The 17,921-nt window shown below is 43.7% G+C and overlaps 1 protein-coding gene across 1 annotated transcript in view; it reads right to left on the bottom strand.

The window, feature by feature from the left end:
• Positions 1 to 17,921, bottom strand: part of URB2 (URB2 ribosome biogenesis homolog) — a 101,041-nt gene that overhangs the window by 19,445 nt on the left and 63,675 nt on the right. The window contains exons 5-6 of the mRNA XM_044289496.1: positions 15,507 to 15,667; positions 14,946 to 15,056 (exon numbers count right to left, since the gene is read on the bottom strand). Coding sequence (XP_044145431.1) covers positions 14,946 to 15,056; positions 15,507 to 15,667 — 272 coding nt within the window. The remainder of the gene's footprint in view (positions 1 to 14,945; positions 15,057 to 15,506; positions 15,668 to 17,921) is intronic.

Below are 17,921 nucleotides of genomic sequence, written 5' to 3'. Positions count from 1 at the left end.
TTTGCAGGCGGAGTGGCCTGTTATACTGGGACTATGGGGAGGGGCTGTTCAAATGTTCAATATTTATTTTTATCTTTGCTGCTATTGGTCAGAGTAAAGAAGGAGAATAGCAATACTCGCCTCCGTGTCTTTAATAAAATCATGACTTTACGTCATGAAATAGGAAAATCACCTGATCGTCTCCTAGCAACCGTGCGTGAAAATCGCACCGCAACCGCACTTGCTTGCGGATGCTTGCGATTTCCACGCAGCCCCATTGACTTCTATGGGGCCTGCATTACGTGAAAAATGCAGAACATAGAGCATGCTGCGATTTTCACGCAACGCACAAGTGATGCATGAAAATCACCTCTCATGTGAACAGCCCCATAGAAATGAATGGGTCGGTATTCAGTGCGGGTGCAATGCGTTCAACCCGCGCATCGCATCCGCGCTGACTACTCGCCTGTGTGAAAGGGGCCTTAGAGAGGTCTATCCCAGATTTGGATCTCAGAACATGGGTTCACACTGGCATTAGGTATTTAGGGGAATCATTTGAAAATGCTGAATTACCTTTTAATACAATTAGAGATAAGTATGGCATACCAAATAAGGAATTTTACAAGTACTTCCAGATAAGACACCTATTGTCTAAGAAAAGGAGTCCACATCAAAGGAGTCATCATCTCAAGAGACTGTCCCTATCATATATATATATACACACACACACACACACACACACACACACACACATACATATATATATATATATATATATATATATATATATATATAAAAAAAGAAAAAACACAGGCGGCACCACCCTTAGTATATGGGTGCAAAATCCAAGGACGGCAACAGGTGCTTACCCCACGTTTGTAGATACAAAAATTGGACTGCACTCCCAGCAATTCGTGAAGAAAATCTAAGTTTATTCACCCATCTATGGCAAAGCGACGTTTCGGCTCCAACTGAGCCTTTCTCAAGCATTGGTGAACAGTACATAGCAAACATATATAGGTGTGTCATATATACAATTAATATAATCACATAATTGGTACTTTACAAATAGTATCTGTGCATAATACATGTCGGTACAAAAATGCATTTCATTAATATGATATCAGGTGACCTGTGCTAAATAAAATGACAAAAAATCAAAACTGTGCATTAATTAAAAGAAATACCGAAGAATACACAATTATTTGCACCTGTAGCTAATTATCATAACATTAGTACATCAGCTGAAACGGTAGCCAAGTGCAACAATATAAAGGATTGATGAATTTTAACCTGATAGACGGATGAAGCCCACATATACTGTTCCAGCCTGTCAGCGTCATCGGTGGAGGCCGCATCTAAGCGCCACGTCGCCGCTCACTGATGACATCAGCCGCACCTTAGTGACGCCCACCGATGTCAGCAGCAGGCGGCGCCTGCGCTCTGCTCATACCAACCTATGTCCACCATATTAGTTAAGGGAATCCTGTCCAGGAAGGATCTTCATTACAAATCATAATGATAGAAAGCATTCTATAGTATCAGTTGCTGTGGTCACTTGCCACAATACAGCAGGTGGTATGCGTCAACGTCTTTGTCCAAAACGGTGAACGCACATCCTGTGATCCCACACCGGTCCCCGGCACGTCAGTGTCGTTGGCCCCATGGGATCAAACCCGGCTTCTTTAAGCAACTAAGAGGGTACTCCTCATTATATCAGAGCGCTATCCACATAAGGATAATCTATACAAAAATAGATCCATTCCCCTATTAATGCATATTACACCTGGATGGAACAGACGTTTGGGCTGCACAAGAAAATATAAAATCGTATGAATCAAACTAGATTAGCAGATCAAAAAAATAAATAATTTATTCTGGGGCTTGTCATCCACTGTCAGGTTCATCCATCTTCCTTGAAACCGTATTTTAGTGATCTGGATGAATTAAAACTTAGCTTTTATTCTAGCTTTTATAAGATAAATAAGATTTTGTTCCTCAAAATGAAAGTAAAGAGGTAGGTAATCGTAGATTGCTCACAGTATCCCACGATATACGGGACTTGTACTGAGGGCAATACTGAAATGTCCACAAGGGCAAAATATAAAGTGGCTGATGTATTCCAAACGTGATGTTTCAAGGTCTAGACAATTTGGATGGTACGCATCAGTATTCAGGCCACAAGTGGTCAGGTTTTGGTGCACACAGCCGCCAATATCTGACACGTCAAGGTGGACACATAACAAATATTAAACAACAAAAAATCTATATGCACAACGACAAAAACAACATAAATAATGACATGGATGTATGTGTATATCCGTGTTACATATTGCACACTCACACATCCACAGCATATAGGTGCACGGCGGCACCGCTTAAGAAAAAGACACACCACCAGGTGTCCTACCGTACAGATTTGATATACTCCAGGCACCTGTGGTCCTTTTCGGCAGTTGGAGGCTATTTGAAGGGAATAAAGACGATGATTTTTCTTTTCTATCCCTATAAGGCCCTCGCAGCCCGTAGACCAGGTAAGACATATGCCTGCGGCACCAACCTGTGCACCTTAAGAGGATAAGGGGCGCTTTCATCTGTCCCCCTTCTCTATCCTTATTGCGGCTGTGCACGTATCTGTGCACTCCACTTTACACTGTGGCTGTGCACCTATCTGTGCGCTCCACCTTAGTGACGGAAGGGAGGAGACGTTATTCTATCTGTCTCCTCTCCTTCATTCCCATTGCCGGTTGCACACCCACCTGTGCGCCTTACTTTATAGGAGAGTCACCACTTTTGGTGACTCTCTTTTTGTATTCTCCGGCCCTCAGAAACTATATCCCCTGATGAGGGGAAGGGCTCATTGCCCTACCCCAGAAACGTGCATGTAGGGATCCTTGTAGGGCCTTTCTAGGGACCACAATTCCAGGGCTAGGTTCCGGACGGGGGCCCAACTAGTGGGACACCCCGTGGCTAGTCTTGGAGGCTTAGTGTAGGGCTGCGAGGGCCTTATAGGGATAGAAAAGAAAAATCATCGTCTTTATTCCCTTCAAATAGCCTCCAACTGCCGAAAAGGACCACCCTGCCTGATAAAGACATAAAAGAACACAGGTGCCTGGAGTATATCAAATCTGTACGGTAGGACACCTGGTGGTGTGTCTTTTTCTTAAGCGGTGCCGCCGTGCACCTATATGCTGTGGATGTGTGAGTGTGCAATATGTAACACGGATATACACATACATCCATGTCATTATTTATGTTGTTTTTGTCGTTGTGCATATAGATTTTTTGTTGTTTAATATTTGTTATGTGTCCACCTTGACGTGTCAGATATTGGCGGCTGTGTGCACCAAAACCTGACCACTTGTGGCCTGAATACTGATGCGTACCATCCAAATTGTCTAGACCTTGAAACATCACGTTTGGAATACATCAGCCACTTTATATTTTGCCCTTGTGGACATTTCAGTATTGCCCTCAGTACAAGTCCCGTATATCGTGGGATACTGTGAGCAATCTACGATTACCTACCTCTTTACTTTCATTTTGAGGAACAAAATCTTATTTATCTTATAAAAGCTAGAATAAAAGCTAAGTTTTAATTCATCCAGATCACTAAAATACGGTTTCAAAGATTTATGTGAGTGATTATATGCAAATAATCCATATTTAAGTTTATTCTAATTTCATCCATCTTCCACAGTATCTTCGGCATCGCATTTGTCTAAAAAGACAGTGAAAAGTGTGTTAGTGACAATGTGAAATGAATCGTGTTAATAAATTTTCTTAAAAAATAAAACCAATGTTTCTGTACTATACATAGGATTTTACACAAAGGTCATACAGGTTACATCAGGGCAAACTGCTATCCTCACGTAATCCCTCCATATCTGTAATCAATGTTTAGGCCTACAGGGTAAAGGCTTTTTAATGTTTGGATCCACTGCATTTCTTTTTTCTTTAATAACGCTATCCGGTCCCCACCTCTCCGTGGCATTGGAACATGGTCTATGACCCAACACTTAAGATCTTTCTCCTTATGTTTAAATAGCCCAAAATGTCTTGGGACTGGTAGGTCCTTACGGCCTTTCCTAATTGAATGACGATGGTTGTTTAGTCTAGTTTTCAAATCTGTGGATGTTTCTCCTACATATAGAATATCACACGGACAAGATAGCACATAAATAACGAATGAGGTATCGCAAGTAAGATGGAATTTAATGGGAAATACTTGCCCTGTCTTGGGGTGTACAAATGCCCTAGATCTCTGGATCAACCCGCAGTTGACACAATGGAGACACGGGTAACACCCCGTGCCCAATGGTGCCAATGTGGTCTGTATCGTCCTGGTTTTTGGACCCAAATCGGCCCTCACTACTTGATCTCTAATATTGCGAGGTCGACGGTAAGCGCACATGGGAGGAGTTAGGAACTCGGGTATCTTTTGGAGACAGCTTCCCAATATGGGCCAGTGTCTCTTTATGATTTTACTGATGGAGTCACTATGCTCTGTGTACGTGGAGACAAACGTAATTCTCTCTGGTCTATCTTTGTTGGCCTTGCCTTGCATTACAGTGTCACGGTCCATAGCCAGCACTCTCTGTTTTTGCTCAATAAGTAATTTGTTGGGATAACCCCGTTGTTTGAATTTAGAGACCATGTTGTCTACCGTCTGCTCTAAAGTATCATTATTATCCACAATGCGTTTAGCTCTTAAAAACTGTGAATGGGGGAGATGTTTTACCATACTACGTGGGTGGCAGCTTTCATACCTTAATATCATGTTCCTATCCGTGGGTTTCGTATATAATGATGTGGTAAGCTTGCCTTCACAGATCTCCACATTGGTGTCAAGGAACTGGACTGAGATGTTGGAATGTGTCAAAGTAAATTGTAATTCACCATCAATCCCATTGAGGTAATGGTGAAAGTCAAACAATTGTTCCTCAGTACCGGTCCAGATGAGGAAGATGTCGTCTATGTACCGCCACCAGCCCAGAAGATACTGGGCATGGTGGGACCCATAGACGACATCTTCCTCATAATGGCGCATGAATATGTTGGCGTACGTTGGGGCCACATTGGACCCCATCGCCACGCCGCGTTTTTGGATGTAAAACGTATCCTGAAAAAGAAAATAATTGTATTCCAATACTATCCTCAAGAGTGATATGATAAATGAGCTCGCCTCAGGCGTCATGGATGACATATCCAACATATTTTGTACCGCCATGATGCCCTTGTAATGGTTGATAGAGGTGTATAATGACACCACATCAAATGATGCCAGAATGATGCCAGTAATTAACCTCTCTTCTAAATTGTTGACACCTGCACAGGTCTCTGTTTTATCAAAAGGTTTATCTTTTTGTCCCAATGCAAAGATTAATTGGTTAGATGTTGAGTCTGATCTATGCAATTTCTTTCGCTCTATTAAGCTTAAAGTATGGTTTCAGGGGAAGGGTGGTGAGCAGACAACAAGGTCCAGTGAATTCACATATAGGATGTTTAATCTGTCAAAGAAAAGCCTTTTTAATCCAAATGTAAATGAACCAGCTGTTGATGCGTATATCTCGGCGGTAAAAAATGAGGTTGGTGCCCTGAGAGCTCTTCTGTCCAATGAGAGCTTCAGGTTCCCCAATCTCACTGCGGCTGAGATACATGCATTTACTGAATTGAAGAGGGATACTGAGCTCACTATAAAACCGGCCGATAAAGGCGGTGCCGTTGTAGTACTTGATACCTCCAAATATACCAAGGAGATTTTAAGACAACTCAGTGATGCGAATGTATATTGTGAGATATCTTGTGATCCCAAGTTTAATATCATGCGTTTAATTGATGAATGTTTGGCAGATGCAACACAAGCGGGCATCATAGATGAGGGTCTGAGGGAATACCTTACGGTCTCCCACCCCATCACTCCGGTGATCTATGTCCTGCCGAAAGTGCATAAAACAATGGTGGACCCACCCGGGCGCCCCATTGTTTCAGGCACTGATTCAGTGTTCTGTCCCATATCCATCTTTTTAGACAGAATATTACGTAACTTTTCTACAGGGGGACGATCCTATATTAGGGACACATCCGATTTTTTGAACAAACTTAAGGGTCTATTCACACGTCCGTTGTTTCTTTCCTGATCTGTTCCGTTTTTTGCGGAACAGATCTGGACCAGATCTGGACCCATTCATTTTCAATGGGTCCTGAAAAAAAACGGACAGCACAATGTCAGATTTTTTTTCAGGACCCATTGAAAATGAATGGGTCCAGATCTGGTCCAGATCTGTTCAGCAAAAAACGGAACAGATCAGGAAGGAAACAACGGACGTGTGAATAGACCCTAACTCTGTGAACCTTGATATGACTAAAGAGATCATTCTGGCATCATTTGATGTGGTGTCATTATACACCTCTATCAACCATTACAAGGGCATCATGGCGGTACAAAATATGTTGGATATGTCATCCATGACGCCTGAGGCGAGCTCATTTATCATATCACTCTTGAGGATAGTATTGGAATACAATTATTTTCTTTTTCAGGATACGTTTTACATCCAAAAACGCGGCGTGGCGATGGGGTCCAATGTGGCCCCAACGTACGCCAACATATTCATGCGCCATTATGAGGAAGATGTCGTCTATGGGTCCCACCATGCCCAGTATCTTCTGGGCTGGTGGCGGTACATAGACGACATCTTCCTCATCTGGACCGGTACTGAGGAACAATTGTTTGACTTTCACCATTACCTCAATGGGATTGATGGTGAATTACAATTTACTTTGACACATTCCAACATCTCAGTCCAGTTCCTTGACACCAATGTGGAGATCTGTGAAGGCAAGCTTACCACATCATTATATACGAAACCCACGGATAGGAATATGATATTAAGGTATGAAAGCTGCCACCCACGTAGTATGGTAAAACATCTCCCCCATTCACAGTTTTTAAGAGCTAAACGCATTGTGGATAATAATGATACTTTAGAGCAGACGGTAGACAACATGGTCTCTAAATTCAAACAACGGGGTTATCCCAACAAATTACTTATTGAGCAAAAACAGAGAGTGCTGGCTATGGACCGTGACACTGTAATGCAAGGCAAGGCCAACAAAGATAGACCAGAGAGAATTACGTTTGTCTCCACGTACACAGAGCATAGTGACTCCATCAGTAAAATCATAAAGAGACACTGGCCCATATTGGGAAGCTGTCTCCAAAAGATACCCGAGTTCCTAACTCCTCCCATGTGCGCTTACCGTCGACCTCGCAATATTAGAGATCAAGTAGTGAGGGCCGATTTGGGTCCAAAAACCAGGACGATACAGACCACATTGGCACCATTGGGCACGGGGTGTTACCCGTGTCTCCATTGTGTCAACTGCGGGTTGATCCAGAGATCTAGGGCATTTGTACACCCCAAGACAGGGCAAGTATTTCCCATTAAATTCCATCTTACTTGCGATACCTCATTCGTTATTTATGTGCTATCTTGTCCGTGTGATATTCTATATGTAGGAGAAACATCCACAGATTTGAAAACTAGACTAAACAACCATCGTCATTCAATTAGGAAAGGCCGTAAGGACCTACCAGTCCCAAGACATTTTGGGCTATTTAAACATAAGGAGAAAGATCTTAAGTGTTGGGTCATAGACCATGTTCCAATGCCACGGAGAGGTGGGGACCGGATAGCGTTATTAAAGAAAAAAGAAATGCAGTGGATCCAAACATTAAAAAGCCTTTACCCTGTAGGCCTAAACATTGATTACAGATATGGAGGGATTACGTGAGGATAGCAGTTTGCCCTGATGTAACCTGTATGACCTTTGTGTAAAATCCTATGTATAGTACAGAAACATTGGTTTTATTTTTAAAAAAAATTTATTAACACGATTCATTTCACATTGTCACTAACACACTTTTCACTGTCTTTTTAGACAAATGCGATGCCGAAGATACTGTGGAAGATGGATGAACCTGACAGTGGATGACAAGCCCCAGAATAAATTTTTTTTTTTTTTGATCTGCTAATCTAGTTTGATTCATACGATTTTATATTTCCTTGTGCAGCCCAAACGTCTGTTCCATCCAGGTGTAATATGCATTAATAGGGGAATGGATCTATTTTTGTATAGATTATCCTTATGTGGATAGCGCTCTGATATAATGAGGAGTACCCTCTTAGTTGCTTAAAGAAGCCGGGTTTGATCCCATGGGGCCAACGACACTGACGTGCCAGGGACCGGTGTGGGATCACAGGATGTGCGTTCACCGTTTTGGACAAAGACGTTGACGCATACCACCTGCTGTATTGTGGCAAGTGACCACAGCAACTGATACTATAGAATGCTTTCTATCATTATGATTTGTAATGAAGATCCTTCCTGGACAGGATTCCCTTAACTAATATGGTGGACATAGGTTGGTATGAGCAGAGCGCAGGCGCCGCCTGCTGCTGACATCGGTGGGCGTCACTAAGGTGCGGCTGATGTCATCAGTGAGCGGCGACGTGGCGCTTGGATGCGGCCTCCACCGATGACGCTGACAGGCTGGAACATGCGCATTGGACTGCACAGGACGCGCCGATCGGCGCTACAGTATATGTGGGCTTCATCCGTCTATCAGGTTAAAATTCATCAATCCTTTATATTGTTGCACTTGGCTACCGTTTCAGCTGATGTACTAATGTTATGATAATTAGCTACAGTTGCAAATAATTGTGTATTCTTCGGTATTTCTTTTAATTAATGCACAGTTTTGATTTTTGGTCATTTTATTTAGCACAGGTCACCTGATATCATATTAATGAAATGCATTTTTGTACCGACATGTATTATGCACAGATACTATTTGTAAAGTACCAATTATGTGATTATATTGATTGTATATATGACACACCTATATATGTTTGCTATGTACTGTTCACCAATGCTTGAGAAAGGCTCAGTTGGAGCCGAAACGTCGCTTTGCCATAGATGGGTGAATAAACTTAGATTTTCTTCACGAATTGCTGGGAGTGCAGTCCAATTTTTGTATCTATATATATATATATATATATATATATATATATATATAATACACACACACACACACACACACACAAAAGAAAAGGTTTGCAGCACTTCCAATTGGTGAAAAAATGTGAAGTCCTTTATTCACCCAATGACATTTTTTCACCAATTCGAAGTGCTGCAATCCTTTTCTTTTGTATCTATTGACGGTGGGTCGCGTCTAATTGCTGGCACAACTGACTTACGGTTACGTTTTGTGCTGCCTTTAACTTTTTATATTTTTATATATATATATATATATATACATATATATATATATATATATATATATTTATATATATTTATTTTGTCGGAAATGGGAAAAAGATTTGAACTGCTCTATTAGTACAGATCAATGGCAGGAATCCTTCTCAATTACATCCAGGTTATCTAAGTGTATGAATCACCTAGAAAACTCAAGAAAGATTCTGTATAGGTGGTATCTTACACCATCTAGGCTAAATAACATAAACCCTAATACAACTAATCGCATAAATGAAAAATAAGAGGAAAAAGCGGAACTCACCGAATCTTGGTGAATGTGTAATTCCATGCGCATAGGGACACACATTCAGATGGGAAGAAAGACGCATGTAGTTCGACAATATATTAACTGCAAATCAACCTCTGTAGTTTATGTGATCTACTGTCCCCGTGAGAGATTTTATGTTGGTAAAACTCACAGAGGTCTATATGTGCGGTTTAGAGAACATAAGAGATCGATTGCAACAGGTATCGGTGCCATGCGCCTCATAGAACACGTTAATGATGTGCAGCAACGTAACAAAAAGGTGTTAAAATGTGCAGGCATCGCAAGAGTCAATTTACCTGCGCGAGGTGGAGACAGAAAACGTATTCTATTACAGAGAGAGGCCGAATGGATCATTAAAACCGATGCCATGGGAGCATTCGGTTTTAATGACAGAAATGACCTTGATGTCTTAGTTAGATTTTTATCTTAATGTTCTATTTACTTACAGAGGTGATCCGTATGCATGATTGATTCACCTGTCTGGCTGTGATGTGTGGAGAGGAGACAGGTATTTACGGCGCTCCTCCACCACGTCACAGTGGGCTTGACAAAGCACGATCCTAGCTGAAACGGCTGTTGTCTGACTTTGCTGCATTTGTGACCCGCACCTGATGTGTTTTAACCTACAATAAAGCTACATTTTGTGAAGATTCGGTGAGTGCCGCTTTTTCCTCTAATTTTCATTTATGCGAATTTTGGACTGTTTGCCCTAGCAGAGCACCACCAATTTCACTGCATGTTCCCTGGAAGAGAGTGTTACTGACATTATATCACACTCAGTGGTGCCGACTGTTATTTCTTTATTATTCCTAATACAACTAATATATGTTGGAGGTGCTCTGAAACTAAGGCAGACATGATTCATGTATGGTGGAACCGTAGAGAGATTAAAGCTCTTTGGTCAGCTACTAAAGGGGTTTTCTCAAGACGCAGTTTTATACTTACCTGCTCCCGGCGCGCCGTCCACTTCCTGGTTTCGGCAGGCTCCATCTTCATTGATGTCTTCTCGCGGCCGGGTGCTGTACTGAATGCGCATGCCGAGTCCGCGCATGCGCCCTGGTGACTTCTTCCTGGCCAGTATAGTATTCTTGCCAGGAAGAAGTCACCAAGGCACATGCGCAGACTCTGCGTGCGCGTTCAGTACAGCGCGCGGCCGGCCGGGAGAAGAAAAGAAGTCGTCTGCGCACGCGCGGCCACCGCGATTCCTGAGGAGAGCGGTCGCCGTAACCAGGGGAGACGGAAGACAACAGTCAGGCAAGTATAGGTTTATTTTTTTCTAAGGGGTGGGGATTTGTTAATGAAATATATTTAGAAAAATGATCACTGTTAAATCATTAACAGATTTAACATTGATCATTAAGATGATAATACCCCTTTAATAACTTATTGACCCAAGTTTGTGGAAATTCCATTACTCTCTCAGCACATCAAGCCCTTTGTCAGTAGACTTCGATTCCTTCGCATATGAGACCAGAACAGTGATCATTCATGTAATAATCACTGTCAGATTAAAAATAGCGAGGTACTGGAAAAAACAAATCCCCCCCCATTTGCTGAAATCATAAGTATGATTAGAGGGGTATTCCCATCACAATGATCATAGTTTAATTTGTTACTGTTGTGCCATTGATGTTGTGCACTGTTGTGCCTACTTCAAATCTACCCCAGTGTTACACTTTGGTTCCCCCTAGTTACGGTCACCGCTTCTTGGGCAATTCCATGGGCTGCGCTTGCGCAGAAGAAGCACCTCCTTCCCCTGGCCTGCTGCTCATTGATTACATGAATGTGCACGCCACACATGCGCAAAGCTTTATTCCGATGCCCTATATAAAACAGAGCTGCGCATGCTCTGTTTGCAGCATGGGTTGCCGTCGGACCTGCAGAGTGAGAGAGGGCGTTCAGAGAGTGAGAGAGGGCGTTCAGAGAGAAAGAGAGGACGTGCCAGAGAGGTATGAAGTGCGTGGAGCGGTGTAGTCACTCACTCCAAAGATGAGAACTTGTCTCTCTACGAGCCGAAACTCCGTGACCACGCCCCCATCACTCCGAAGCCACGCCCATGTTGCATAGCCCCACCCACTGCAGGATAGCAACCGGGACTGTGTGAGACGGGGCAGTGAAGTAAAACTGTGACGGAAGTGTTCGTGAGGCGCGAGGTGAGATGTGATGCACGATATAGGACACCACAGAGGTGTGAGGCCACGTATGCTTTCTACCACCATAGGGGAGCTTCACCTGTTCTCACTGAAGCAGTCACTGATCCTAGAGTGGAGCAACAGACCACAAACTGGCACTGGTTTGTTAAGATTCACATTCATTCTGCCAGTTCGTCCTCACTTGCTCCTTAGCAACAATCTACAAACTTCCACCTGTATTACAAAAGAGCCAGTGTGTACTGTGTCTTTAAAGGGTTTTTGTCATGGGAAAAATCGTTATGTAGCTTACTGACATTAGCAATGTGCTAATGTCAGCAGTACATAACAGTATGTTTGTTAACTCCCTGCCTAATAAATAAATACCGGATCTGTTTTTCCGGATGACACCAGAAAGACAGATCCGGTATTGCAATGCATTTGTGAGACGGATCCAGATCAGTCTACAAATGCTATCCGTTTGCATACGGATTTCCGTATCCGGCAGGCAGTTCCGGCGACGGAACTGCCTGCCGGATCCTCACAATGCACGTGTGAAAGTACCCTTAGGGATTATAGCTCACTCTCATATGGATAGGTTGTCCATTGACAAAGTTTATATGCTCATGTGTCTGTATATGATTCAATGACAGACAATGTAACTCTGTTTAAACATAAGACAGCTTTATTGATTGTTACATTATTTTGATCAATAAAAATTTGGGTAATGAAAACTCAGATTATGATTGACTGGTTTACGGGTGCCATGTTGCCCTTGAACAGCCTCTGGGGTACCAGTACAGATATTTTCTGACAAGCTTATGTTTCTTATTGTCAGTCGGAAGCTTCACTGGGGGACATCAGGACCTGGTCCCACCTGCAGCTTTTCTGGTAGGACAACCCTATATCCCTCCAACCCTGGAACCAGCTCTTAGAGCCATGTCCGAAACCACGACTGACACCCGCCTTCCACCAGCCCCCACCCACTACGCTTGACCAGTCCTCCCCTGCAAATCTCGTGCCTTCCTCAGGTGACCAACCCAGGGGCAGACCTTCTTACAAGCGGCCCAGAACGGGACACTTTTCCTCTTCTGATGCCTCGGTGTCTCCCCCTCCCCCAAGGCCACTCTTGGATAAGTCCTCCCTCCCAGGCGAGACACTGTCCGAAGGGGAGGTACTTGATTCAGACTCTGATCTGGATCAGGAGCAAACTTCTAAGATTGCTTCCAAGGTAGATAGCCTGGTCGTCTCTTCTTCGTCTAGCCGCCAGGGAGTTTCTTTTCTCGGCTTGAAACAAGCCCCTAAGGCCTTTCCCGACGATTTTTCAGTCATCATTGCCAAGGCATGGGACCATCCAGATTGTCGTTTCAGCGCTTCTAAGCACCTCGATCTGTTATACCCCTTTCCGCCAGACCTAGTTGTGAAATGGTCGTACTTGCCCAAAGTGGACCCGCCTATCGCACGTCTCACTAAGCATACCGCTATTCCTGTGGCCGATGGCATGTCCCTTCAGGACCCCGTGGATCACCACCTGGAGTCTTTTACTAAGTCTGCCATTGCGGCGGCTAGCTCTGCGCTTCGTCCCATTTTTGACTCTGCATGGGTGGCTAAGGTGGTCTCTGAATGGGCCCTTCGCCTGCACCAGGACATCGCCACTGATCTTGCTCCAGCGGACCTCCAGCTTATCCACTCTCATGGTGGCCTTACGGCGCGAGGTGTAGCTTAAAGTCTTAGCGGCAGACTCCTCGTCAAAATGTTCCTTTATGGGGCTTCCCTTTTCGGGCTCTCGTCTGTTCGGTGCTCAGTTGAACAAGATAATCTCTGAGGCCACGGGCGGTAAAAGTGCCCACCTCCTACAGGGCAAGGCGAAGCCTCCGATACGCTCTAGGCCCCCCGAACTTCCGTTTTCACTCCTTTTGAGCTTCTCGGCACACCCAGGGTTTCCAATCAGGAGCAGAAGAGAAAACAGTCCTTTAAACCCCCAACCAGCCGGGCGCCCACAGGCACAACCCACCCGCGCCCCTGCCAATAGACAAACTTTAGCATGAAGGGGCGCCCCGCCCTCTTCGGTGGGGGATTGGCTCCTTTTTCAGGAAGTTTGGCTGTCCCACATTTCCGACGAATGTGTACTTGAGATAGTAACCTCTGGTTACAAGATCGAGTTTGCCTCTACCCTGTCGGACAGATTGTTCATTTCCCAGCCGCTCTGGGACTGATTTCAGGCTGCCGCCTTTTTTCAGGCATTACAGTCCTTTCTCGTCCATGGAGTGATCTCCCCGGTTACACTTGCGGAGCAGTTCATAGGTTTTTATTCAAACCTGAACTGGTTTGTCAGGGTCCAGCACTTCAGGATGGAGTCTCTCCACTCCGTCGTTGCCTCTCTGGAACTGGTCGAGTTCCTTTCCTCGGTGGACATTCGGGACGCATACCTGCATGTTCCATTGCTCATGCACCAGCATTTTCTTTGCGGTAGAGTCTCACCACTACCAGTTCGTGGCTCTACCTTTTGGCCTAGCAACAGCGACGCAAGTATTTACGAAAGTGCTCGCTTCTCTCCTTGCCCTTCTCCATTCCAGGGGCATCACCCTGATCCCCTATCTGGACAACATCCTTGATAAGGCTGCGAACGAGGACAGTTTATCACCCTGGACGCCCATACAAATTTTGGCTGGCAAACTTCCAGAAGTCAGCACTGCATCCCAGCAGACGGATTAGGGTACTTTCACACTCGCGTTTTTCTTTTCCGGCATAGAGTTCCGTCCTAGGGGCCCTATACCGGAAAACAACTGATCAGTTTAATCCCTATGCATTCTGAATGGAGAGCATGCATCAGGATGTCTTCAGTTCAGTCTTTTTGACTGATCAGGCAAAAGATAAAACCGCAGCATGCAACGCTTTTATCTCCAGCCCAAAAAAATGAAGGCTTGCCTGAATGCTGGATCTGGCATTTTTTTCCATAGGAATGTATTAGTGCCGGATCCGGCATTCAAAATACCGGATCCAAACCTCCGGTCTGCGCAGACCGATAAAAATGTGTGGGGGGGGGGGGGGGGGAATCTAAACGGACAGACAGATCCGTTCTTGCAATGCATTTGGATAGTACTGCTCTTTTCAATTTGCCTAAGGGACCAATATATTAGAGACCCCCCACCAACCACACACTAACTGGTACCATTCGCATTATCTAATTGCTGATTACAATCAGGTTATGGCAATCCTAACAAAATGAACACAAATTTAAAACTCACCACTAGTGATGCTATAATCTGAGATGCTGCAGACCAGAATAATGTTCTTTTATCTTCTTCTAAAGAACACTTAAGTAGGAGTCTAGTCATTGTGATTCCAGCAAAAAGGACCTGAAAGATAAAATGTCTGATTGAGAATTGGTCACATTTTATTTCTTGTGATAATCTGTGTCAATTGATATGGCTTTTTTTTCTGTGCGGTCTAGTTCCGTAGAATATTGTTGAAAAACTATTCCCTAACCACCACTATAGATTTCAATTGAGTTTTCAGGTGCCTGCTCCGCCATTTGCCGGCCTGCGCCCTTCCCAGCAATGCAGTTACATTATCGTGCCTGCTGAGCAAGAGAGCACAGGCCAGGGATCATTCTCCGGCCTAAGCACTCTTCTGCTCAGCTCCCCAGGGGCAATGACATCACTGCATCACAGCGGCTGTTCCTGGGGAAACAGGCTATGCATTTTATTATTATAACTACTGTGTTGGAGCACAAAGAGGACATGGGTGGAGTTAGAGGAATTGCAACACTGCTGTTGTTGAGCAGCAGATAAAGAAAAATTACCAACCTTATAACGCTTTCTCCACAAGTTGCAGACTTCAAGTTTGTTAAAAACGAATGTCAATAATGTGTGAAACTCTTCACAGGTACAATTTTCTGTCACTCCATTTAATAACTGTTGCAGCTCTACTTCAGCATTCTGGAGTATCTGACTATTGAACCAGGGACCTTAAGATAGGAGGAAAGGAATAAAGCCGTTAAATACATTATTACATACAGTGAAAGATCAGCTATTGGGCACCTTTGGGGGAATTTTTTCACCAATTCATTCTAATTTAAAAATCATTTATTCGATTCATTTTAATTTAAAGGTTTCACCAGCTTTTTCTCTGCAGTTTTCACTTTTTGAATCTGTAGACTATTCCTCTCTGCTTCACAGTGAATCTGTCAGAGAGCTGCTCTCTGAACTCCTGACAACTGAAATGCTCATTTAACCTCTTCAGAACCCCTAACGTAATATTAAATGACTGGGGTGCGAGAAGTGATCTCATCCCGCTCCATACGCAGTGGTTGCCGGATGTTTAACTTAGGGGGAAAAAAATGCAATTCCTCCACTGTTTTACTTATGGCAAAACTGACCAATGCCCTTCATTCTCTGGGTCAGTACGATTACAACGATACCCCATATGTATAGGTTTTTATGTCTGATAGTGTAAAAATAAATGTAAACTTTGATAAAAAAAAATATATTTTTTAATATATTTAAATTATGGGGGGTTTTCGTTGCGATGATACCCATGATGTTTATATTTATTGTGGATGTGCGATCCAGTTCCGTTTTTCTCCCCCTGATATATGTTATTTGAATCTTTCTTCTTTATTACTGGTATCAGCATTCCTCCAATTTGGCACAGGTGGTTTTAATTTCGCAGAAGTCTGCATATAAGTGGGAATTGACCTGTAGCTCCTGATAGCAATGGACATGTTGTGTTAGACAACTGTTCACATGGTGCAGTACTGCGTGGTGGCCTTTGTTTTTGTGGCGCTGTGTTGGTGGGACCCAGTGCCATGGGTGGCATTGGTCAGACAGCAGGGTTGCTGTTTGACTCCTGGGTCCTGCCGCCTACTAGGGCAGTGCTGCTTTGTCACCGCATTGTGCTGGGCCTTTTTGTCAGAGTAGTTCCCACTCAAAGAGGTAACCTTAGCGTGGTGAGTGGGCTTATGCCTTTTGATCAAAATGTACACTAATGCCACTTGTACAACATGTAGTATGGGGGGCTGTACACTTTAATATGGCGCTGAGAAGCGAGTTTAATTAGATCAAAACATAGCATTGTGGATGTGCGATCCAGTTATGTTTTTCGCCCCCTGATTTATATTTATTGTTATTTAGGTATTTTTTAATTATACGGAAAGGGGAGTGATTTAAACTTTTATATTTTATATATAACTTTTTATTTATTTTATGTAATGATTTGGAAGCTCATATATGAGCCTATAAATAATGTTTTTCAATTTTGTTCTATCAGAGATTTTTAAAATGACATTTAAACTAGAAGTTGCTCATTTGTTATCCTGGCCAAAATAAGAATTGCAGCATGAACACTTAGCGAGGCTTACAGTGTTCAGCGCAACTACGGATACCCACATTCGCCGCAAGGGGCATCGTTAGGAAGCGCATTTAGATGCAGTGATCTCGCTTGATCATGACATCTAAAACCTTTATGTACCGCGATCGGCATTATTGCCGTCACGGTAATTAGCCGCAGGTCTCTGCTGTATGAAACAGCAGAGACCTGCCGGCCATGATGTGCAAGCGGGCTCCATGTTTGCACATGGCTCCAGCGCCGTACATTCGCTAGTAGCGAACAAGTTAAGGGACCAGTGGAAAGGGACAGGGGAAATTAATGAAAGCTGTTATTATAAGATAATTGCCATAAGATCTGTAATCATTTACAGACTAACTCAGGTATCGATGCCTTGCTCTAATAAACTAGCAAATAAACTTAAACTTCTTAGATGCTGCAGTCAAAAGCACCTTGTCATCTGGGCGGTTAAACAGAGGAAGGGGAATTCATCCATCCTCCAAACGGAAGCCCCTGTGTCAAAGTTGTGGAGCGCTGATCAGTTGCTATGGCAGACTCGGGCCTTTCCTGACAGGCATGTCTCAGAAAACTGCTTGTTAGAGTGGTTCTCTGCTTTTGATATATTGATGACCTATCCTCAGTGCGGGTCCGACTGCCTGAACCCCCACCAATCAGCTGTTTGTTCTCTTCTCCATTTACCTGCTCACCGCTGACATTCCAGCTGCGAGCAGGTGTAATTACAGCTGCTCTGTCCGATTCACTTGAATAGGATGGAGCCGAACCATTGAACTCGACTAGGCGGAGCTGTAATTACACCTGCTTGTTGCTGCAATGTTAACAGCGAGCGGGTAAACAGAGAAGAGAACACAGCGCTCGTATGAGCTCTGCGCTCTCTT

This window comes from Bufo gargarizans, chromosome 4 (assembly GCF_014858855.1).
Source record: "Bufo gargarizans isolate SCDJY-AF-19 chromosome 4, ASM1485885v1, whole genome shotgun sequence".
In the NCBI taxonomy this organism is placed as follows: Eukaryota; Metazoa; Chordata; class Amphibia; order Anura; family Bufonidae; genus Bufo; species Bufo gargarizans.
This window is presented reverse-complemented; position numbering and strand designations above follow the sequence as displayed.